General features: G+C 34.1%; 1 protein-coding gene across 10 annotated transcripts in view; it reads left to right on the forward strand.

Annotated features, from left to right (window-relative positions):
• The window catches only part of LOC115232530 (protein CLEC16A), a 108524-nt gene that overhangs the window by 72207 nt on the left and 10753 nt on the right, over positions 1-25564 (forward strand). For 6 of the 10 annotated variants that reach the window (XM_036500390.1, XM_036500393.1, XM_036500396.1 and 3 more), the window contains 12 exons: positions 3211-3385; positions 4379-4479; positions 7614-7616; positions 9232-9240; positions 14761-14813; positions 14930-14999; positions 16592-16746; positions 17571-17621; positions 17924-18052; positions 21659-21779; positions 22949-22991; positions 24208-24316. In XM_036500390.1, coding sequence (XP_036356283.1) covers positions 3211-3385; positions 4379-4479; positions 7614-7616; positions 9232-9240; positions 14761-14813; positions 14930-14999; positions 16592-16746; positions 17571-17621; positions 17924-18052; positions 21659-21779; positions 22949-22991; positions 24208-24316 — 1019 coding nt within the window. The remainder of the gene's footprint in view (positions 1-3210; positions 3386-4378; positions 4480-7613; positions 7617-9231; positions 9241-14760; positions 14814-14929; positions 15000-16591; positions 16747-17570; positions 17622-17923; positions 18053-21658; positions 21780-22948; positions 22992-24207; positions 24317-25564) is intronic. The other 4 variants (XM_036500394.1, XM_029802459.2, XM_036500392.1 and 1 more) reach the window with 3 other exon arrangements.

The following is a 25564-nucleotide window of genomic DNA, read 5'->3' on the forward strand; positions in this document are numbered from 1 at the left end:
ATTCTTCTGATGGTTTGGAAGACCATATCTCACTCATAGGTTCCATTGTGGCATGGTTTCTATGGCTGGATTCCTTGCCTCCACATTGTTGTGTACTAGGTACATTTTATTATAACCTCTAGGTGACTCTGATCATGCTATGATCATCGCCAATCTGGCTCTTGCGGGCAACAAACACCTGAACCATCTCCAATCTGCTTCCTTCGATTGGAAGAGAGCAGATTGGAACCTGTACCACACTGAACTACAGCACCCAAACTGGCGTGAATTCTACAACTCTGGAGATGTGAATACTATACTCCAGAGTATCCTGGACTCAATATGGGCAGCATGTGCAGCATCAGTGCCACGTAAACAAAAAAAGAAGAACCACCCCAAAAGGGCAATTTGGGAAACTTCAGCGGTCCGACTTGCCAGGAAGGAACGTCGGACTGCTGAACAGGAATACAAGTTGCATAAATCAGACACCAACAGGAAGAAGCGGAATAAATCCTCCAACCATCTCAAGCAAGTGACAAAAAATGCAGTGCTTGAATTTGAACAGTGCATAGCAGCCAATCCTGACAGCAAGGTTTTCTGGAAATATGTGCATTCAAAGCAGAGACCTCACTCTCCAGTGGGCCCTCTTCGCAACCCTCACACGAACCAGATCACTGACGACCCCAAGGAATGCGCAGAACTCATTGCCGAGTGCTATGCAAACATATTCACTGTCGAAAGTCAAAATGTACCATCTTCACCATCACTAACAGCAAACTCCATAACAACTATGGAATTTACACCTGCAATGCTGCGACGTCACCTTCAAAATAAGCGCAACTATGCCTCCCCTGGTCTCGATGGAGTTACATACCTGCTTCTCAAACGTGGCAGGCACTTCCTTTTACACCAGCTTTCTATTTTCTTCCAGTACTGTCTCAACAATGGTGCTACTCCGGAGCAGTGGAAAACTGCCAGTGTCATTCCTCTGTTCAAAAAGGGTGACTGCACATCACCTGTCAACTATCGCCCAGTCAGTCTCACTAGCTGTATTGCAAAACTGATGGAATCGTGTGTCAGAGAAACACTCTGGAACTTCTGGAGCTCTCACAGTCTCATCCGACCCTCACAATATGGATTTGTCCCTAACTCCAGCTGCAGTGACCAGCTTGTCGAGTTCCTTGAGGACATTACTCAGATCACTGACAGTGGCTCATGGGTGGATGTTGTCTACCTTGACTTTGCTAAGGCTTTCAACTCTGTGCCACACAAAAGGCTTATGGTGAAACTCTCTGCAATGGGTGTGGGGGATGACCTTTTTAACTGGTTGAAATCCTTCATCCTCAGCCGAAAGGAGGTAGTCACAGTTCTAGGACAGCACTCTACACCATATGAGATGTCATCGGGTGTACCACAGGGATCTGTCCTTGGTCCCCTCCTGTTTGTGGCATACATTAATGACATAGATGCCAATTTAAAGAATGCCACAGTATTGAAATATGCAGACAACATCAAGCTGTACCTTGAAATCAAGAGGACTGATCCTGATGTCTACAACTCTTTCCTGCAATCAGACCTAGACACAATGCAGCAATGGATCACAGACTGGCAACTGAAACTGGCTGTGGACAAGTGTACTACCATGCATTTTGGGAGAAAAAACCCTGCGTCCACATACTCCTTCCACAACACTGATATCAAGAAATCCTCTTGCGAGCGTGACCTAGGCATCACTGTCAGCAGTGATTTGCGTTGGACAAAGCATATCTCTAAAATTGTCAAGAAGGCCGAGGGTGTCTTGGCATCACTCAGCAAGACTTTTGTTAGCCGCTCTCCAGCCATCTATTTAAAACTGTATACAGCTATGGTACGACCACACTTGGAATTCGCATCATCAGTTTGGAATCCCTATCTTGCTCAGAACATTGACCTCCTGGAATCTGTCCAGAGACGTGCAACCAAACGCATACCCTCCATCAGACACCTACCATATTCTGAGCGCCTTGTTTCCCTGGGCATGGATTCACTGAAGCTCCGGCGTCTGGCGACGGACTTGGTAGACACCCACAAGGTTATCAACCACCTCACCAACAACAACACTGAACACCTTTTTGATCTCCATGTGTCTAACACACGTGGACATGCCTACAAAGTCAGAAAACAGCACAGCTCCCATGACTTTCGGAAACATTTTTTCACGCTCAGGGTTGCTGAAGCGTGGAATAAACTGCCTGCATCAGTTGTTGACTGCCATGACACTGCATCCTTTAAGGCCCTCATGCTTCCCGAAATCCGTCGAAACTACACCTGATTATATATACACTTTAGATGAGTTGTAGTGCACCTGAGCACTGTACACAATTATTATTATTATTATTATTATTATTAGCAGCACTAAAGAGGTTGTCTTGTCCTTCCAAGACTAAAGAGTCCTCTCTTCATTGTTTCCACTTGTTCAAGGTAAATGTAACTGAGAGATTGAATGGAAGACAGTATAAGTATGATGGAGGCCACAGAGTGATATAAGGGAGAATGTATGTGTGCTTGGTGGTGGTGGTGGGGATAATATGAAAAAATGGGAGGGGAAGGTGAAGTTTAACTCAACTTTCACTGCTAATCTGCTTGTGATTCCACTGCACTTCTTGTGTACCCATGGTTTGCACTGGATATGCCAAATGGAATTTCAAACTATTCCTTTCCTGCATGTCAAGCACAACCATTTCTCTGTCAGTTGCAGGGCTTTGTTCTTTACTACTTCCACCCTTTAGCATTCAGATTACTCTATCAAATGAAATAATTATGCACATTGTCTTGAAGTAATCATGCATTATCTCATAGCTTTGAGAGTTTGAAGATGTATTGCTTATTTTTAGACTGACATTGTAGGTTCAGTGTGAGAGGATGGGTTTGGCCAGTCTTGATGCAAAACAGAATATTTGGGCCTGATATGGCTGGTTCAAATGCTATAGAGTTAGGGAGATTTCTCTTTTTTGTGTAAAGCAAAATATAATTAAAATGCTTTGGAAAATTTTCTTTTTTGTCTTACTACATGTTAAAATAAGTATTGAAAAAAATTTAATTTGAAATAAGACTTGATTATGAAATTGAAAGTTATCTGTTATAAATGTCTACAGGAATTAACCTTTTACTGTAATTAAAGATGCTCTTTAGACTTTTGACTACTATGTGGTTTAGCAATTTTTGATTGTAATTTTTTGTTTGTTTTATCAGAGGGGGAAGCCTTAAGCCCCAGCAGTGAAGCAATATCTGGGGACACAGATATCTCTAGTTCAAATCAAAACTCTACGGATGAAGAAAAATTACTTAGTTCATACGGCTTTGGCCATAGAAGACGGCATAGTGCCAGTGCTGAACAGAGGCAAGCAGAATTCTCACTGGTCAACAGGTATGTATTCTGATTTATTTTGTGTTTTTCCATTCTTGTTTGTGTTTGATCAATCTGTTGAGCCTGACTGTCAATGAAGAGAATTATAAAAAACATACACTAGAGCAGTGGTTTTCAACCAGGGTTCCGCCAGTACAGTGCAGGGGTTCCACAAGAAGTTACAAAAATGCTAAAATCGGCAGTAATTTTTAAGTCTCCTGTGCAGATATGTGTGCATAAGACTATTAAATTATTGCACAGGGGTTCCTCGAGCCAGTGGAATGGGCCCTGTTTATCTAACTGTAAATAGTAACCACACAGTAAGAACAAACTTAACATTCTCAACAACAATGTAGCTATGAAATTTATTGGCATGTTTCATTAGCTTACAGTGTATTTGCTGATATAACTTAGTGAAATGTGTCATATCAAGCTCTCTTGCTTCAGATACACTGTGAAAAGATGACATTTTCAGTGGAGTCTTAACTCAGTGAATTGAGGAACTTGGTCTACCAGAACATATCTTTTGCTGAACTTAGCTTGCAATTACTGTCATATTAATGACGTTTCTTATTAATGACTTAGTGGCACATGAATCTCCTTCAATGACTGTGTTGTATTAACTCTGTGGTAGTTACACTAGAGTGCCATGCCATTGTCTTTTCCAGTAAAATTTTATCTCATGAAAAATTATTTCATACAAAGGTCACTTTGCTTTGTTTGTCTTCTGATTTTTTTCATTTTGGAGCATGGGTGGGGGTCTGTGAAGCTTTGAAAAAATGGGAGGGGGTCTGTAGGATGAAAATTTTGAAAAAGTTTGGGAACTAAGGGTCTATAAAGAAGGACATTTAACAGTGTTGTCTTAGGCACACCTGAAGAAAAAGACTAAATTCCTTTGATGATGTCAACTGGATCCATGCATACTTGTATTAACTGAAATAGCCAACAGATGTTAGTATAGGAAAAAAATTTAGATATAAATTTATCAAACATTAATCTTTATTTATATTTCAGACCATATTTGGAAGCCATATTCAATGCCTTAGAATGCAATGAAAATGACTATGAGACTTTATTTGCTTTGTGTTTACTATATGCAATGGGACACAATGAAGGTATGTGAATATCCTTTAAAATATTTAAATTTTGTTATAAACAGAAAAAAAATTTTTAATTAACTGAAGAAAACAATCTTTCTTAAATTAGTTTGTTGGTTTTCTTCTTTGAGATTATGCTTGAAACACTTATTAAGAGTACTTGTTATAGGGTTTAAAAAATAAAATCATGTCGGCATTTATATATTACTAGATTTTTCTAAGTTACATGGAATGCCTTGTAGTAGAGTTAGAAAGCAGTTCAGAATGTGAAAATATATATAACTTCACTGTAAAATAAAATTGAACTCATAACAGCAAACCATGGCACATTGACATTGCAAGTTTGAAGAACTTATTGGATCAGTCTTCAAGCAGAGCTGTAACCATTATAGAACTTGTTAGTGACATAGAACTCCCAATGAACAAACTAACTTATCAAGTTTAAAACTTAGATCTGACAAAAATATTCATTTGGAAACGTTAATATTTTTGCAACATTGACTATATATTTTGTTAATACGACTCTTTTACTTGTTTCAGTCATTTGACTGTGGCCATGCTGGAGCACTACCTTTTAGTTGAGCAAATTGATCCCAGGCCTTATTCTTTGTAAGCCTAGTACTTATTCTATCGGTCTCTTTTGCCGATCTGCTAAGTTATGGGGACGTAAACACACCAGCATCGGTTGTCAAGTGATGTTGGGGGGACAAACACAGACACACAAACATATACACACACATACATATATGTATATATATGGCAAGCTTCTTTCAGTTTCCATCTACCAAATCCACTCAGAAGGCTTTGGTCGGCCTGAGGCTATAGTAGAAGACACTTGCCCAAGGTGCCTACGCAGTAGGACTGAACCTGGAACCATGTGGTTGGTTAGCAAGCTATTTACCACACAGCCACTCCTATGCCTATATATTGATGTTATAAACATTGTTTTCACTGATGCATATGTATTTATAAATATGTTTTAATATATGTATATTCTCAAGCCTTTTAGTTTGTATCGTTTTTTAATTTAAACAGAATATTAGTGCAGAAAATATTTGATTCCTGTTAACTCGTTAAATAGTTGAACATTACATCAATAAGTATAACAAAATAGATTTAAAAAAAAAGCCCACATTGCTGTGCTTTCAAATTCTGACAGAAAAAAATGATACTATTACCCTCCATTTTTGACATTATTATCTTGGTAAAAACTTTGCAAGTAAATATTGTTATTGTCAGAAATGTGACAGACAAATGCAATCTAGTCTTTGGATATGTAACAATGCTACTAATAATGAAATAGTAATTTAGAATAAAATGTACTTTACTCTATATTATACAATAAATTAGAATGTCTTATTAAGAGTGATGATAGCATGTGAAAAAATATCCTTTCTAAAATTTTCTTCTCCATTATGGATTTTACATTAAGAGAAAGTCAGCATTGTAGAATTGTTCTTATTTAACTGCTATTAGTACAGGTGTTTTTGAAATGAATGAATGAAGGGATATTGCCATCCTTAAGGTTAAGGCTGAGGGGCTTTAGGTACAACCACCATTCGTCTTCAGTAGGAATGAGATCAGTGCAACCCGAGTTCTCATCAGAATTGACTTACTGTTAGGATTGACTCCCTTAGCACTTACAAGCAGTGAAGGTGTATGCTTGGAGTTGACCTTCTTGTCTGGTTGCCTTCCAGGGCTACAGATCCCAGACAGCCTACTGTTTTTGAATTAGAAAATATTTAAAGTTACTGAATAAATTAATGTCTGTAACCTGATGCAGCCTCCTGGCTTCCTAGACCCCGGTCGAACTGTCCAACCCATACTAGCATGAGAAACAGACGTTAAACGATGATGATAATGACATATTTTCTTAAAGTTTAGTTTATATTTAAAGCCTAAAAAAAATTACCCAAGTGTTTTTGGATTCAATTTTGTAATTTTTGTTAGGATTATAGCCTTAAAATTCAGAAGATTGAACTCTTATTGGTGTTGTCTATACTATATTATAGACAGTGTTAACTAGCAAATTCACAAGAATTTGAGACGAAACCTGTTTAGTGTGCTCTTAACAAACATAGCAAAAGAGGAAAACACTTTAGTTTACTAGCAATGTTTAAAATGTACAATTACAATAATAAGCTATGATGAAGTTTTGTTATTTGAGCTTTTTAATGCAAAACAAAGAATCAATTAATACTTAATGGACATGGTTGTTTTTATTTTTAGCATAGCAGGGATTGTGCTAAACAAAAAATATGTTATAGAAATTTAGCAAAAAATAGGGTGAACAGTGATTTGTATATGAAGAGAATTTAAATTTGAATAGGTATGTAATAAGAAGGAATAATGATAATCTGTTGTCAAATGTTATCAATTAGTGTCTTGCTTGATAGTAATATAGAACAATCTGGAGGTAATCTGGAAGTAATGATGGTTGACCTAACCAGAGAACTGGAGTGCCAGAACATATCTTGCCCTATGGAAGCATTTTATAAAAGATTTGTCTTTAGAAATATAATTTTTTATTGTAATAGTTTTTTTTTGTAATCTTATATCATTTTGATATTCATCAGACAGAGATTCCACTTTGTATGTAGACATAGTTTCTGATTATTTCTACATAATTTTGAGTTGCAACTTCATGGTGATAATCCTTGATTATCTGATAGCCTCTGATAGTACCTATGCAATCTTTGGTTATGCTTTGAGGGTGCAACTTTTCTGCAACCAGAAACTGTTATTGATTTATGTAGGACTATTATTGTAAAAACTTTCTATTAAAAATTACAAAATTTAGGCTATATTCAAGCATTGAACATAGTGAAGTTTTGATAATTAGGCTGCAAAGCACCTGCTGTAAGAAATTAATTTATCATAAAGATTACTATGATATTGCAATATTTTAAAAATTACTGGTGACTTAATATAACTTTCTTAACAGAATAACCCAAAAAACAAAAACTATTTTCATTTGCAACTTTTACTTATATATTTGATTGTTGTTATATTGAATCAACTTTTAAAAGATAATTTCTTTCAGGTTAAAGTTTGAAAGCAAATATTTTATTTCCAGTAATTAACTCTGTATTATTCTGAATTATTCAATCTGTATTATTTCCATGCCCTGACACTTGGCTAATGATGTACAGATGGTAGGGAAGCCTCTCAGTTCTTGTCTCTAATTCAGTTTATTAATTTGTATTCGTCTGTGTGCCTGTTTGTCATCACCGTGTTTTCTGTCTTGCTCAAAATGTCATGATAAAACCCCTTCTGCTTTAATGATTATAGGTGTGCTTTCCAGTTTTAGAGTTTAGACTCTGTTTTGATATTGGCTGTTTCCATCTTTTTGTCTTTATGCACGTTTTTGTGTATAATGTAATTCAGATATTTCCAAAGACTTTATCAAATTAGCATTTGTCATCTGCACCTGACAAAAATTGATATTTGTGTGATGTTTAAACAAAATTATGTTAATAAAACAAAATTATGGTAATAGTTACATGAACCTTTGTAACTATTTGATGCTACTCTGTCAGTAGCATCAAATGAAAAGGAGACAAATCTTCTGAATAAAATGAGTTGTGAATAAAACAACTACTTATTTATAGCTCAGTCTTAGTGAGAAAGTCTCTTCTAGGTTTCAAGCTTGTAGAACTAATTTGAAAATCATCTCATATTTAAATCATCTCATGTTTAGCTCTAATAAATTGCTTAAGAGTGATATTAAAATGCATTTTTAATAATCACAATAAGTTATTATAAATTTATGCAGAATTAGATTACACCTTTTTTTTAAAAATCAATTAAATTAGTAAATTAAATTATTTTCTTTGTTATTTTACAAAACCAAAATTATTCTCTCTCACATATGTTTATTTCTTTAAAAAGCATGAGTTTATGTTGGCACTTATGTTATCCATAATTTCTTCCTTTTCTTAATTATCAATACTATATTTTAAAAAGTACTCTTTTCATTTAATTGATCTTTGATTAATTAATATAAATCTAGATACAAGCTAGAGGCATGGAAATAGTAGTAGTAAAATGTTGGCGTATTGTATGCTGTGAGTGAAATGGAGATTTATCATCCAAACTGATGCACATTTTGCAGAGGAATAGATACAGTTGCTGTAGTTAGGTATAAAATTATATTTATTAGGCTATTTAAAGGAATGCAATGTCTACAGGAATACATGTAAGCCAATAGGATTGTCAGATGAACACATGGACCAGTTTTGTAAGGTCCTTGTGAGAACCAACTGAGAGGTAGATGTTAAAGTTATTATTAAAGCAAGAAATACAATGATTTTGTAGGGAATCTCTAAGTTTGATGATATTACAGTGTGTTGAGATTATGGCCATGGCAGCCGTGGCACAAACTTCATGCAATGTCTGTGGATTTACCTACAAATTTAGTAGCACAACGAAGAAGATTACTTTGGTTTTGAATAGCAAGGAAATAGAGAGACTATTATGAAATAGGAGACTATTATGAATTGAAAAAAATTTTTCCTGGGAGGAACATTGAAATTAAGCAGAAAGTAAGTAGGAAAATATAAAGAATGGAAGGTGTATATTTCCTGTTAGTTTGTATTTTAGACATTTGTTTACATAGTGGTTTTGTAAGTATTACAGAGAATATACAATATTATTCCAAAACAGACTTGATATATACTTCTTTTATTATATATTTACTAAGTCCTTTTCTAAATTACAAAAGACCTTTTCTCTTTATTTAACTTTCTACTCTGCACTTATTACTTTCAGGACTCTACCGTAAGTGTTAGTTACTGTTGGTATTGTTTTGTTTCTCTCAGCTGCTATTGTAATGATCTTCATGTGAAGCATGAATTATTCACATTATCCTTTACAAAATAGGTCAGGCTTTTTTGCATGCTTCACAGCAATGTTAGGGAATTCATTTATATTTTCCAATTGTTTTATAATTATATTTAAGATACTTTCTTCTGATGGGCTTTGGTGCAACTGCCTTGTGTGAAGCTTGTTTTATGACCATTGCTTGAAATCAATAAAACTTTCCAGATTTATATCTACTCAAGTTGTTTGTGTGTGTGTGTCTGTGTGTATATATATATATATATATATATTATACACACACATTGTTGAAGTTAGTGTTGTATGGTTAAATTTTGTTTTCCATGTGAAAACTTTTGAGGAGTTTTCCCAAAGTGTGAGAAAACAAAGAGTGACATGAAATTATATTGAAGCATTCCATTTGAATTGCAGTATTTAAAATGATAATAAAGAAGGAGATTTTTATATTCAGATAGTATTTATTATGCACGGACTCACCATCAATGTTGATACTGAAAAGTTTGTGGTAAAGCATAAATAACCCCACTGATGTTCAGATTAGTGAAGTCAGAATTAATAGCCAAGAGGGCTGATGAAATGCTTCAACTGGGCATAGCTAACAAACAAAAGTTGTACATCTGCTTTTAGATTTGAAACCAACAGCTTGCTCCTTATTTTACTCAATGAAGGGTTTTCCAATCTGTATGGATGAGTTTTGCATCCAAAGTTAAAAATCACACAAATTCTTCTCAGAAAATATCTCACCTGCAGAATCATCATATTGAAGATTTGTCTCCTCTTGCATATCTGTTACCGCCTTCTGAAGTGAAAGGATTAAAAAAAAAAAAAAAAATTGTCACCAAAATTTGGGAAATATATGTTTTCTTTTTCCAGTTTCGTAAGATGCTCAGTGATTAATATATCATATATATCAAACATTAATATATCATATATATATCATACATTATTGATTGTGATTTAGAAATTCTGTGACAGTAATAAACATTGCCATAGCCTAAGTATCAAATTGAATATTTCCTTTCCACAGGCATAGTTTTGCAATATATGTTCTGAGCTTAAGTATAAATTCACACTGTTGCATCTCTTTATTGACGACTCTGGTTTAGCATATTTTAGAACGTCAAAGATATCAATAATACAACATGGTTTAAAATGGGGAAAGCAAAATTCAGTCAAGAAGTGATCTTTGAAGGAAGCAAGAACATCTTTGTGTTTGTTAAAGTGTTGCAACTTTTCCAGCTATCTTCAAAGCTCAAACACATTTTGTGACATTTCCCCTGGGAAAGCCAGTATGGAATAACTACAATAAAAATTCAAGACATTTCAATAACGTATGTTGTACACATCATCATCATCGTCGTTTAACATCCGTTTTCCGCGCTAGCATGGGTTGGACGGTTCGACCGGGGTCTGGGAAGCCAGGGGCTGCACCAGGCTCCAGTCTGATCTGGCAGAGTTTCTACAGCTGGATGCCCTTCCTAACGCCAACCACTCCGCGAGAGTAGTGGGTGCTTTTTACGTGCCACCTGCACAGGTGCCAGGGGTGTCCAGCATCAGCCACGATCGGTTGGAGCTTTTAACGTGCCACCAGCACGGAAGCCAGCCAAGGTGGCGCTGGCAACGGCCACGTTCGGATGGTGCTTTTTTATGTGCCACCAGCACTGGAGCCTAATTAGAAAAATTCATCTGATATTTAACATACTAAAGTATATTTACATCTAATGAACTGCTTAACTGTGATGTTAAACTGCAGTTTTTAGTATTCCTGATGTAGGTCATTATAAATTTATCCACCACCAAATTTGGGCATCACCACCATCTTCAGATAGCTGTTTTAATAACCAGTTGCTAGGAGTTTACATAGTTAACCATCAGCGATAATACATTGGATCATTCACCTTATAAAACCATGTAATTCATAATGTGTTTATAATTCATAAACATAATGTGAACAGTTATTTCCATGATATGATCTCTGAAGAAGCTACACATCTGCCCTAACATTGTTGGTACTCCATCATTTGTGCTTTTAGATTAAACCCATTTTAAACCATGTTGTTTGAAAAATTAATCTATCCTTTCAATTATGTCTGCTTCAGTTGTTGCTTTTAGTGCTGTATTCATCAACAACTCTTCTGTAATGCCTTTATTACTTATATTCTAAGCAAATACAAGTAACTGAAGACAATTTGCCACATTTGTGAACTCCAGTTAAATTGCAAATTCAATTTCAGAATTGAAAACTCATCAATTACTTGCTACAAAATGTCAAATATTTTTTTTATTGATTGTTGGATCATAGTTTGATTGTTGGAGATAAGTGAGTTTTTGTTTTTACAGATTCATCTCCAAGGATACAAAACACTGTTTATTTTGTTACTAGGAGGACAAAGTCTTTTGCCATGTTAGATAATTATAAGAAAATCCTTATCAGACATCTTCACTGGTTTACTGGAAAAATACCAGCACTTTGATCTAGACATTGTTTTTTTTTTTTTAGTTCCTCTACTCTTGAAATAGTTAAGATCTGTTTCTGAATGGAAAAGATTAGCTTCATTAAGTCATTGTTGAAAGTTATAGTCAAAATATACATTGCAGAATATTGATGCTATTGGAAATAAAGTCTCCAAATACTTCAATTTTGTGCTGATCTGAAGAGTAGAAAGAGGACATGAATGCAATAGGATAGTAGTTATCAGGGTCAGAAAGGTTTATCTATAAGAGAATATTGAAGATAATTGTAGTGGAAGGAAGAATTGAGAATAAATGGTGACTATGACAGTTAATGTCTGCAAAGTTGATAAAGTAATCTATGGACAGATTCTGTTGAAGTTAAAATCATTTTATCATCTTGTGCTTCTCAATATCAGTAGGTTTTAGCTTTCTGTGGGGCTTTCTGTGGGACCCAGGTTTGAAATAACCCCAAGACACCTGAAGAAGGCTGAAGGGTAAATCAACCGAAACGTGTTAACAACAAACAAGATGAGGACAAATATCCATCGAATGTAAATAATGTACATAATTCCTCATCTCTTAAATATAGAACTGTAGATTTAAATGCTTGTAACATTAAAAAAAAATATAAAATCTATTTATATATAAGAAAGAAATTGCTCATACTTCCAACCTATATGAGGGGAGTGAATTTATCTATGGGAAAAAAACTTTTTTAAAATTCTGCTGCCGTATCAAGATGTTAAAAAATTTTTTAGAGCTTGTGTGTCTCATCACCATTATCACAGTATGGATATTATAACCTGTTTAATTTCACTTCCAGTCAGGTCACAACCTGCAACTAGAATGTGAAGCATAAATATACAAATGAAAGTTGAACACACACACACACACACACACAGTGTATATTTGGAAAATTGTATAAATATTTTAAGCCAAAGGCAATATTTTTTGACATGTGTTTTATGCTAATTCAGCTAATTATTGTTTACTTTTAATTAGCACTTTAACTTTTTTTTGCCACATTTTAACTTTTTCTTTCATATATTATAGGATTAAGTTTGAACAAATATTATAAAAATGTTATTTTTGGCTATTTATATATTTAACAAGTATTTTTATTGCGCACTTTCATATTACACAATAACTGTTTGCATTCTCAACAGTATCTAGTGACCACAATATCATAAGTTCAAACCTAACCTTGTTTTGGAAAGCTTTACTCAATCCTTTGGACAAGATTGTGTTAATTTTTATCAATAGTTAGCATTTGGGAGAGTTTTTTAGTATTAGTTGCAATAAACTTTACATACCTGAATCAGAGTAGACAAAATTCCCCTTAACATGGAGATAAAGAAATAGTAAAGTAAAATTGTATCTTGTAAAAACAATTTCTGATTTTGTTGGGCTGCCTACCTTCTAATTTGCTCCTATTATTTTGGCCATATTTGGTTCATTGTAATTAGTTTTGCCTCAGTATATATGTGTGGATGTGAAGGTGTAGGTGTTAAATGAACACAAGAAACAAATTAATGATATTTAAAAAATTTCATATAATTGTGTGTGTTTAGTCATGTAGATAAACTAAAATGTTTGTACTGAGTTGTTGCATTAAAAAAAAAGATAAATATAATAATTATTTTTTTATTTTGCAATGTTTTTTCTATAAAAGATTTGGTATTTTTATGATTAAGCCCTATTTTATTCACAATGTGTTTATATATCATTTTAACCTGTTAACATTCAAATTTCTGTCAAATGTAGTGCTTATTTGTTCACCTTGTTTTGAATTATTTATGCATTATCTCATAGCTTTGAGGTTTTAATGGTATGATTACTTATTTTTAAAATAACATTCTTGGGTAGGTGTGAGAAGTCAAATGTGACCAGTTTGAACATAAAACAAATAGAATATTTTGACCGGATATGGCAAGTTTAAATGCTAAAGGGTTAACATTCTGAAATGTAAATGAAGAAACAATGGCATTTTAAGATTTAATTGTATTTGACTAATATAAGTAGAATGACATTTTTAAAGTTAAAATTATATATTGCTTGGAGAAGGAAAAATGTCTCATTGAGAAGCAGAGCATTGGGGAACAAAATTCAATCTTTTAAATGAGTGATAAACTTCAGAAATCGGGAACATTTTAGGGGTCTTTGTTACAGTTTTAAGTTTATTATTAGAAATTTTTATCCTTTTCTTGTTGACGGCAGTGTTTCTTCATTGCCAAGGATATTTCCAGGGTTTCTGAAACCTTGGGACCGTTCACTAGAGAGTTGGATTAGTTTGGAGAAAATGTTGCGCACTCAATTCCTTACAGTGCTTGGTTTTAAAGTTTCTGCATCTATGGCAGTGGGAGGTATGTCTGACTTCAAAGAGAAGCTGGTGTTGCAGTCAGTCATAGTCTATCGTGAAGCGTTTTCTCAGTGAATTAGTGACATGGTCATTGGTGAGATTTCAATTTAGAATGTAAAGAGCTAGAACAAATTACAAGGAATCTGGTTCAACGCTCTAATAATTCTGCTAGTCCATTGCACTAGATTGTTACTTTATCAACCCTGAAAGGATGGAAAGTAAATTTGACTATGGTGCGAAAAACTAGTGTCAGGCATTCTATCCAATACTTTGACTGAAAATTTGGCACCTGATAATTATATTTGTATCAGAGGAAATGTTTTTTTTTTAGATGGTTCAAATTGTAGGAGTATATTTGATCATAGGCTATATGTGTGTGTGTAAAGAATGGGGTTATATACAAGTGAGAAGGGATCAGATAATCTAGGCATTTACCTCAGGCAGTACTAACTATTGTGTGAAATACATTACATATTGGTCATGACTATATTGTTGTTCTCATTCATGTTTATATAGATGATGTTTGATTTGTCACTCACACGTTGTTGTAACAATTGTGAACAAATGGAATGCCAACTATTTTATTCTTCACTTATATAGATTTATAGTAGTTATATTTTATAAATATCTTGTGTTTTCTTATCTAGGAATACACCAAGGCCTTCTGGATACTGTGCTAATGCCAACAGAACGATGTGAGGTAATATAAGCAATATAATTAATATTCTGTTAATTATTTGGTTAATTTGTGATCTGTTAATTTCAATAATTGAATTCTTGGTAAAATTTTACAAACCAATTTTCTTTTTCATTCAGACTAAAGAATATTATAACATAGCGTTAGTAGAAAAATTGATCAAGATCATCACTTTAGCCTGTCAGCCCTGTAAGTAATAACTTTAATTTTTATATCCTAGAAGTGTATATATATATATAATATATATATATATATATATATATATATATGATATTCAACTTCTTTGTTTCTTTTCAAACAACCTACTGACTCCATTTAAAAAAAGAAAATGGTAGATAATGTCATGGGAACTGAATGTTTGTAGAATTCTAAATATATTGAGAGAAGTGTCACCCTAACACCTCATCACCACTATTTTTATCACTTTCCAGTTCGACCGGATCACTCCTATCATCTCATTTAAAATATGAGTACTCACATAGCTCCTTTGCAAGAAGAAACCTGTTCTGCTGTGGCCCTTTTCTCTCATAGTTTACCCCCTCTCTACCTTTCAAATCATAACATGAAGTTATCCCCATGTGGGTTGCAAGCTTCATGACAACCTTACTAGTGCTAGTAGCACAAAAAAAAAAAGCACCCAGAACATGTTGTAAAATGGTTGGCATTAGAGAGGCATTCAGCCATAGAAACCATGCCAAAATAGACACTTGGACATGATGCAGTTCTTGAAGCCATTGGATCTTGTCCAACACATACCAACATAGAACATGGATGTTAAATGAAGATGATGAAAGTATTAGTAACTAGGTCATTGACATGGTACTGTAAAGCATAAATGTTTATTAAACGGCAAATATGACTCCCATAATATACAGTTCTTTCAACATAGTATAAACATCTGCTGTGAACAGTTAAGAAATTAGTCTTCACATTTTTTACAAAAGCATCATCTTCATGGTTAGATAAGACTGATATAGCTGATGCTTATCCCAACCTGCAGGAAAAATGTGGTGCTAATGTTTGCAACAAGGTGAACTTTGCTTGCTGCCCATACATTGTAATCCCTAACATTCTCATGTGCTGTCATCTTCCTGCCTCTTTTACAATCATTATAATGATTTTTGCTCCTGGAAACAGTATTCCACCTCTAAGCTCTCTTGATGCAACTGCCTCCCTTATCACCATTCCTTTTGCTTCACCCTCCAAATTGAACATTTTGCTGAATCTTTTCCTAATCATTTTATTCTCGAAACATTTATGCGCATAATTTCAAACTGGAAATCAATTGCAACCTCACTAGTCTGATATGATCAGGATATTCATTGAATTTAACTTCAGCATATGATCGCATATTTGTAGAAGGTGCAGTAGCATAGGTATAGTCAGTTGAATTAATCCCAGTGTACTATTAATTGTTGTTTCTTAACCCAAGTGAATGACCAAGTCAATCCTGGTGAGATTTGAACTAGCAGCTTCAATGGATATAGTTAAATACTGCAACATGTTTAGTCTTCATTAGACATTAAAAAATGCTCATATCAATATACAAGTTTCCAAGAGTATCAACCACATCATGGAAAGCCTACAATGATCATAGACATTTCCTCTTTTCATATGATTATCTTATTTTAAAAATAAATGCCTAGTACGCAACCATTAAAGAATTAACATATTTTTGTCATGATTGTGTTTTAGAAAAGTGATTCTATAAAATACATAAAACTTCCTTTATTTCAGTGTTCAATGACTGATGGTATTTTTTTCTTTTGGGATATTTTCAGCTGCCAAATTACGATTAGCTACATTAGAATTAAGCATAAAATTATTAAAACAATTGGTATACAGAAATGGGCGATCATTTTTGCAAGACAGACACCTGGCGTGTGTTGAAAATGCACGTGAATGCAGTAACCAATTGTTGCGTAACTTCTATAAGGTTTGTAACTTATTCTTATACTTAGATTTTGTTTCAATGGCTTTGTCATAAATATTCTTTGTTATAATATGACATAGGCGAAATGCAATATAATTATGTTACTGATTATGATTTAAGTTTACTGCTGCTGTCATTGTGTGGTGAGCCTGCTTACTATAGTCTGATTGGAGATCTGTGTTGAAACTTAATGGTTAAATAGCTCTTCTGTGATATAACTGCATACAAACTATTATTTTCTCTATAACAGAATTAGATGAACTACAAATATTAATGTTTAAACTTTAGTAATCTTTTTTCTTGCCTGCTCTATTTGTTGAAAAATTTTGACAATTTTTAATAATAATATTTTCAATAACATTGCCAAAATTTTTAGCTTTGATATTTGTTAATATTCACAAAGATGCTTGTTATAATCTACCATGAATATCTTTTATACTAATGCTTTATAGAGCATACTAATGCTTTATAAATGTATATATTTTTTATAATAAATACTGTGCTATGAGTTTAGTTTGATTTATGTTATGGAATCAAGTTTAGATTATTTATAATAATGATTTCTAATGTTGGTACAAAGACTTTTGTTTCCAAGGAAATATGTTGTTGATTGAATCAGCTTCAGTGCTTGACAGTTATATATTTTGTAGACCTCATGAAGATTTAGTTGGATTTTAACTCAGACATAACTAAATACTACAACTATAATAATCCTCTGAGTTTAGTCCAATTACTTTTAATTATTCTGTGAGTTTAGCATGGCTAATATATATTTTCATAATTTGATATCAAATATCATAACTATGTTATTCTCTTTGTTTTCACAGAGTGAAGAGATATTTCTTGATATGTTTGAAGATGAATACAGAGAAATGATGGTATTTTATAATTCCAATTTTTTTTATTGCTAATTTACTGTTTTTTTTATATGAAAATTTAAAAAATAATCAAATACTGAAAATACCTATTGATTATAAACTAAATTTCAATATTAAATTTAAATGAAACTTAAATTTAACTAAATGGTTTTCTTTCTTTATTGAATCTTAGTTAATTACTATAGACAATTTATAATACTATTTTCTTTCGCTTGTTAATTTAGATTTACAAATTGGAAATGTCTTTGTATTTGCTTTTTCTGTACGTTCCTTTATAACTGACTTGGAAAGTTTTGTTTCAGGAGCGGCCTTTGAATGTTGAGTACCTTACCATGGATGCTTCAATTTTACTACCTCCCACAGGCACCCCTCTTACTGGCATTGCCTTCAACAAAAGGCTTCCTTGTGGAGAGGTAGAGCGAGCTAGACGGGTAAGACTTGTTACTTTCTCTCTTAAAAAAACTTGAAACCACTCTCTCTTCTTTCACTCATGATCAATCCACACACACACACACAAACCCACTTGCATGCACACCTGCACGCATTATTTTCAAAGTAGTGCAATAACTTGGTTTTCTGTTTGTGGGTATCTTATATGTTTTTGGCTATATGTAAAAAAAGTCACCTGTGGATTCAGTTACATCTTTGGATTAGAGTAGAAATTACATAATGAAGTGAATAGCAGTGCTATTTTATGACAGTAAGTTTTCATTTCCTAGTTTGTGTTAGAACAACAGTAATTGGGGAACCAATTCATTTATAAAATATTCAACTAATTAGCAGCAAAGCTAATGAGAAAGCTTGCAAACTGAATTCAAGACAGGTCCTGTTCCCATTTGAACCATTTTCATTTACATCACTAATATTGAACATCAGTTTTTATAATTTTACCTCCCCAAAGAAACTTTTATTATTGACATATTCTGCGATTTATTCTCTAGAACAAACTGTCTCCACTAACTTGTTAGACTGAAGAAAGAGGCAGAGCAATACTTTCTGCTTTCAACTCCCTAGACAGAGTAATCAAGGGCTAGTAACTGACGATACAATAAGTTTCAGACTAAACTTACCATATTAGAATTGTTTTTCTGAGGAGTGTACTACTTAAACCTCATTGTTTTTATTTATTATTATTGACAAAATCTATTTTGTAGTTTGTACTTTAAGTGTAAATCATCTTAGAACTAATTTAAAGTTTTTACTCCCACCAGTTAATGAATTAATATGATAGAACAAGTGTAAACAGGGAAATATATATCATCATCCCTTGTCCATGCTGACATGGGTTGGGTAGTTTGACCAGAGCTGGTAAGCTGAGGGGCTACATCAGACTCTTGTCTGATTTGGCATAGTTTCTATGCCTCAATGCCCTTCCTAATGCCATATCATCGTCATTATCATCACTTAACATCTGCCTTCCATGCTGGGATGTGTGGGATAGTTTGACAGGAGCTGGCCAAGCAGAAGCCTGCACCAGACTTCTGTGACTGTTTTGGTAGGATTTTTCCAGCTGGATGCCCTTTATAACACCAACCAATCAGCAGAGTGTACTTAGTGCTTTTTATGTGGTACAAGCACAGGCAAAGTAAGTTTTGGCAAAGTTTTTACAACTGGATGCCCTTCCAAATGCCAACTACTTTACCATGTCGACTGGATGCTTTTTAAGTGACACCTGCACTGACAATGTCACCAAGTACCCTGTAAGACATATATATATATACAGGGGTTGGACAAAATAATGGAAATACCTTAAAATTTCAAACAAATTTATTTTGGGCATCCTTGGCGCTAAGAAGGGCATCAAGCCGTAGAAACACTTCCAGATCAGACTGGGCCTGGCGCAGCCTTCTGGCTTCCCAGACCCCAGGTGAACCGTCCAACCCATGCTAGCATGGAAAACGGATGATGATGATGGGGTGGGACCACCTTTGGCAGTAATTACAGCTTGAATTCCACAAGGTATGGACTTGTACAAAGTTCAAATTGTTTCCAAAGGAATTTTTGCCCATTCTTCAGCTAAAACACTCTCCAGTTCTTGTAGCGATGATGGTGTAGGATATTGACTCATTACTTGTTTTTCTAAAATGCACTATAAATGTTCAATAATATCGAGATCTGGGGACTGTGGTGGCCAGATAAGATGTTCAACTTCACTAGAATTTTCCTCGTGCCATTCAGTAACAACTTTAGCTGTGGGAATTGGTGCATTATCATCCTGAAAGATTGCATTTCCCTCTAGAAACAGTTCCGCAACCATAAGATGAATTTGATCAGATAAAATGCTTAAACAGCCTTGACTATTAATTCTGCCATGAAGGGGAACCATTGGGCCGGCAGATTTTGAAGATATAGCCCTCCACATCATCACAGATCTTCCTCCATTTTTATCAGTTGGAAGAAGGCAGTCTGGGTCAAATGCTTCTTTTGGCTGTCTCTACACATATACTTGGTTGGTGGTTGGAAATAAGATAAAGAATGACTTGTCTGAGAAAATAACATTCTTTTACTGCCCTAGGGATCATATTCTTTGCAACGTTTGTTTTTGAAAGTAGTGGCTTTTCTGTTTGCAGCCATCCTGCGAAATCCAGCTTTGTGCAGCTCTCGGCAAACAATTTTTGTGGAAACTGGGTTCTTGAGGTGGTCATTAAGCTCTGCAGTAATTTTGGTAGCTGTACTTTTGTGATCCTTTCTAACAATTCGCGTAAGAGTCCAACAGTCCCTATATGAAAGTTTTGGTTTTCTTCCATAGTTTTGTTTCAACGAAGAGGTTTTTTTCCCCTCTTTCTCAAAGGCTGTCATTATTTTCGAGACCATACTTCTTGATACACCAAACATTTTGGCTGTTTTCGTTACACTAATGCTCGCCGTACAAACACTAACAATTTGACCTCTTTGAAAGTCCGATAGATTTGTCATTTTAATGAATTTTAATTACCTATTTATGATGATATCTGAAAAGAAACAGCAATTTTAGCAAAACATATTAAGCAACACTAATAATAAACAAAAAAAAACCCCACAAAAATAAACAAGCTTTTGACGGTTTTATAGATATTTCAAAATTATGATGCTATGATGTTAGGTGTTTCCATTATTTTGTCCAACCCCTGTATGTAATGAAATAAATACTAACACACTTTATGTGGCAAGCATAACTTTAAATAATCGAGACTGAAATCCCTATAAAGAGGTAAATGTTTACATCAATCAGATGTAAGGTAACAATTTAAAAAATGAAATCTCAATTAATTAAAAGTGGAAATAGATGATGGAGTGAGGGAAGAAGTTGTAATAGCTTATAGTAGCTTAGTGAATAAATTCAATATATGTAAACCTAATCTTGGATTTTAACCTAAAATTTCTAACTACCAGTATTAAATGTGTTCATATGTGAAAATAATTCACTTCATTGCTGTAAGATCATCATCATCATCATTTAACGTCCGCTTTCCATGCTAGCATGGGTTGGCTTTTGTTTGAAGTTAATGTGTATCATATAAAATTTATTTCTCACATCTTTGGTGAGTGGATATTCCAGCATGAAACATGGATGTTAAATGATGATAATGGTGATAATATAAAAATTAATGAGATATTAAAAAGCAAAAAATTATTAAAATAGCCATAATTTTGTTCTGGGATAATTTTTTTAGAAAATTGGAGTAATTTGATATACTTGTGGATTACCAATGGGTCATCTCATTAATTGTCTACTGATGTTTAGTAACATTATGCCAGCTCTTCCTGTCATGTCTTTAACACTTTCAACATTAGTTTCTATTTATTAAAGTATTCATATCAGCCAGTTTTGTTTTTATATGAAGAAAAAGTGTGATATTGTAATTCATAAATGTTTTTTTTGCTAAAATGTGTTCTTGATACCAACTTATTGATTGGTATACCACTGAAAAAATCACAGTAATTTTATTTAAAAAAAACCCATCCAATGCTTTGATTAGTTTTAAAATGCCTTGAAACACATAGGCTGAGTATTCTTATTTAAAAAAATGTGGCTAACTTTCGCTTGTTTCCCTCAGGCTATTCGAGTTTTCTTTTTGATACGTGATTTATCACTGACTTTACTGAAAGAGGAGGAAATTCATTTACCTTTGACCAAAGAGCATGAATGCATCAAGACTAATGAAATACGTGATCTTAGTAAGTTACTTTTCTACCTGTCATTTCAACCCCCCTCCCCTTACCATTCTCTGATTTCTTCATTTCCATTTTTTTAATATCTGTTTGCTATATCTTTACCTTTGTAAGTTTTAATACCCTGTCCCCATGACTGTAACTTACAGATAAATATAGTTTGGTGGCATGTGTCATGATTTTGCTTATTGATTTAGGTTCCTCTGTAGTTGTGAGCAAGCATAGACATTGTTTCAGTTCCCACCCCCTCATCTTTGGCTTAGAAGATCATTGAGGATGTGATAGTTAGTGGGAGAGAGGGGTACACCAGTACTTGACTGGTTCTCGTTTTCAGCTGAGTAGGCTGGAGCAATGGGAAATGAAATGCCCAGTTCTGTAATTTCCTTATGATCATGAACCCAACACCCTAATTATTAGGCTATGTACATTCACAAACCTGGATAATGGCATCACAACATACCATCTTAAAAGCATAGCTTTAAACAGTTTATCTCGTATTGCTTAGACAATGTAATTCTAAATACATTTTGTCTGAACTAAAGATGGTATGGTCACAGTTGAAATCCCTCTTTATTAGGCCTGACCTGGGGTTAAACAATATCAACTATATTATCTTTTTTGCAATAAAATTGAATCAGTAAAGTGAGTGGATTAACATTTATAACTGGTTGATTTATTGGGTTGTTGGCCTACCTGTTTACTTGTTCATTCTCATCACTTGATTTAGTGAAGATACTTGAATTAAATTTCAAGTCTAACTGTAAATAGGTATGGTGTCAGTCTAGTTCACTGCTGAAAACTTTAAAATGGAGATTGTTTTTAAACTGTGTTCACCACAATAAAAACAAAATAGTTACTGATAGAAATGTTAATGAAATGCCTTGTAAACCACTCACCTACCTCAACAAGGGAGCCTTTTCTTGAAATAATGCAGTAACCATCAAAATTACACCCTACCCTTTTATAGACACATTGGATAACTCCATACTAGGCATACTACATCTGGTAATAAAAAATGGAATGGTCATATTGAGATTGTTTTCTTTTTCACTGTCCTGCAGCATCAGAGGTGACCTGAGGCTAAACAATATCCTCTTTATATGATGTTATTATTTAGAAAAATATTTTTTTTAATGGATTTTTACTTGCATCTTAAAATGTTTTATTCTTTTCAGATAACAGTGATCTCATTGCCTGTACTGTTGTTACAAAAGAAAGGTAAGACTGGAGAATAAATTTCATACACTTCTTAATCCATTTATTCTGCTTTTTAACCATTTTGTTAGCATATTTCTGTTGAGATGTTCTGTGTTTCTTGTATTAATCACCTCAAATTGATGCTGTTCATATATATTTTTAGCATAAACAATAGCTTGACTGATTAAGTCTTGTTATCCTAAGGCTCCCTTTCAATTATGGATTTCCATTTTGTAGGCAGTTGTAAATTCCCTACAACATAAATTACATTGAAGTAGATTTTCATCGTCTGATTCCATATCCAAATCATTAATATTTTGATGCTACAGCAAGTCCAGTACGGTGCTTCTCTGGGATACTCCCCTCAACACCATAAACAATACATTTTGTTAAGCTGCCTCTACCTTTCTCTACAACACCAATATCTTCAACAGTGTTATTTGATATGAAATAAATTGTCTTGCTGTGTGTTTCTACTATATTAAGTTTTCATGAAGTAAATTTTATTTTTCATATAACCCATGGCTAGCTCTATGACAGCAAACAATGTGGGGTCGCACACATAATATTTCGCTAACTTGCTTTAAGAAAAAAAAGGATCTGGAAGGGTTTTGCTTTTATATTCTTTATTAGTTAGAGGAAGACAGCAAATTGGCAGAATCACTAGTGCTTTGGACAAAATGCTTAAGTGGCATTTCTTCTGGCTCTTTATGTTCTGAGCTCAAATCTGCTGAGGTCAATTTTGCATTTTATCCTTTCGGGGTTGATAAATAGATACCAGTCAAGTACTGGTGTCAGTGTAACTAACTTGTCCCTTCTCAAAATTGCTAGCCTTGTGCCAAGATTAGGAAGAATCATTTAGTCAGAGGTAATGGGACCATTGCATGCTAACTGGTAAGATTGATGCAGTCATTGATAAAATAAAATTTAGACTTCATATCTTTAATAGTTTCAAAGAAACCAAAACAGACATTTAAACATTCAGCTAGGTAGAATAATATGATAAAATTTAAGTCACAGTTTTTGGTGGCTGGATGTGCTGGAATGAGTGAACATTTAAATGACAGGTTTTGAATTAGCAGAGAACTTACATTATCTCTTATCCCTCAATACTTCTCTCTAGCCCCTAGATCTGTTTCTCTGAAAACATTTGGAATGAAATAAGTCATTTACAGTTAAGCATGATGGAGTTACTTTGATTCTGTTTTTTATATATATATACCATTTTACTTTTTAGGAAACAAGAACGACGCTTTCTTGTTATTGACAGCAAGCAGTTGATTCTTGTAGAACCTGATGCCAAACGATTAGGTTGGGGTGTGGTTCGATTTGTAGGTTTTCTCCAGGTTTGTATATTTAGCTTCAATTTTGTTTGTATGTATGTATGTATGTGTGTGTGTGTGCATGTGCACATGTAGTTATATGTAAAAGGAACTTCATCTAATTCTACATCTGCCAATCACTATGGACATCTAACTCACCTACATTTAACAATAAGTCATAATTGAACCAACAACGAAGACTCTCTGTGTCACTTGGTGTATTAGAAATAGCAGCTACATCACTTTAATCATGGGTAGGTTTTTTAGATGAAGGTGATCTGTAATTAAACAATAACTTATAAAAGTAACTCTATTGTTTACATTTGACGGATATTTGTCCTCCTCTTGTTTGTTGTTAATATAACATTTTGGCTGATATACCCTCCAGCCTTCATTAGGTGTCTTGGGGAAATTTTGAACCTGGGTTCTCATTCCTAAGGTATTTTTCGATATTATTATTATTATTATTATTATTATTATTATTATTATTATTATTATTCGATGTTATTATTCTGGTCGCTGCCTGGAATCAAACTCAGAATCTTGGGATTAGTGGCCCATGCTCTTATATCAGCCGAAACGTTGTGTTATATTAATAATAATAATAATGAAATTATTGTATACAATGCTCAGGTGCACCACAATTTGTCAAAAGTGCATATAAAGCATATGCAGTAATGTACAAATGTCTAGAAAGTGAACAGTGTATGAGTCAGATACATGTGCTTGCATGTGTATGGAGGGGAGAAAATCAGGTGTAGTGTTGGCGAATCTCAGGAAGCACCAAAGGTATTGAAGGATGCAGTGCTCCGACAACTAACAACTGATGCCGGCAGTTTGTTCCATACTTCAGCAACTCTTAACAAACAAGATGAGGGCAAATATCTGTCAAATGTAAATAATGTACATAATTCTTCATCTCTTAAATATAGAACTGGAAAGTAACTCTGTTTCAGATATAGAGAGTGTTAGAATTTATAGAATGTAAGGTGGCAAGCTGGCAAAAACGCTAGCATGCTGGGCGATATGCTTATTGGTATTTTGTCTGTCTTTACATTCTGAGTTCAATTTCCGCCTAAGTTGACTTTGCCTTTCATCCTTTCGGGGTCAATAAATTAAGTACCAGTTGCGTACTGGGGTTGAGCTAATCAACTGGCTCCCTCCCCCAAAATTTCGGGCTTTGTGCCTAGAGTAGAAAAGAATTTGTGGAATGTGTGTGGGTGGTGGTGGTGGTGGTGGGAGAAGCAAGTGCAAAACACCACATTTTATTAC

Source organism: Octopus sinensis, linkage group LG2 (genome assembly GCF_006345805.1).
Source record: "Octopus sinensis linkage group LG2, ASM634580v1, whole genome shotgun sequence".
NCBI classification, from domain to species: Eukaryota; Metazoa; Mollusca; class Cephalopoda; order Octopoda; family Octopodidae; genus Octopus; species Octopus sinensis.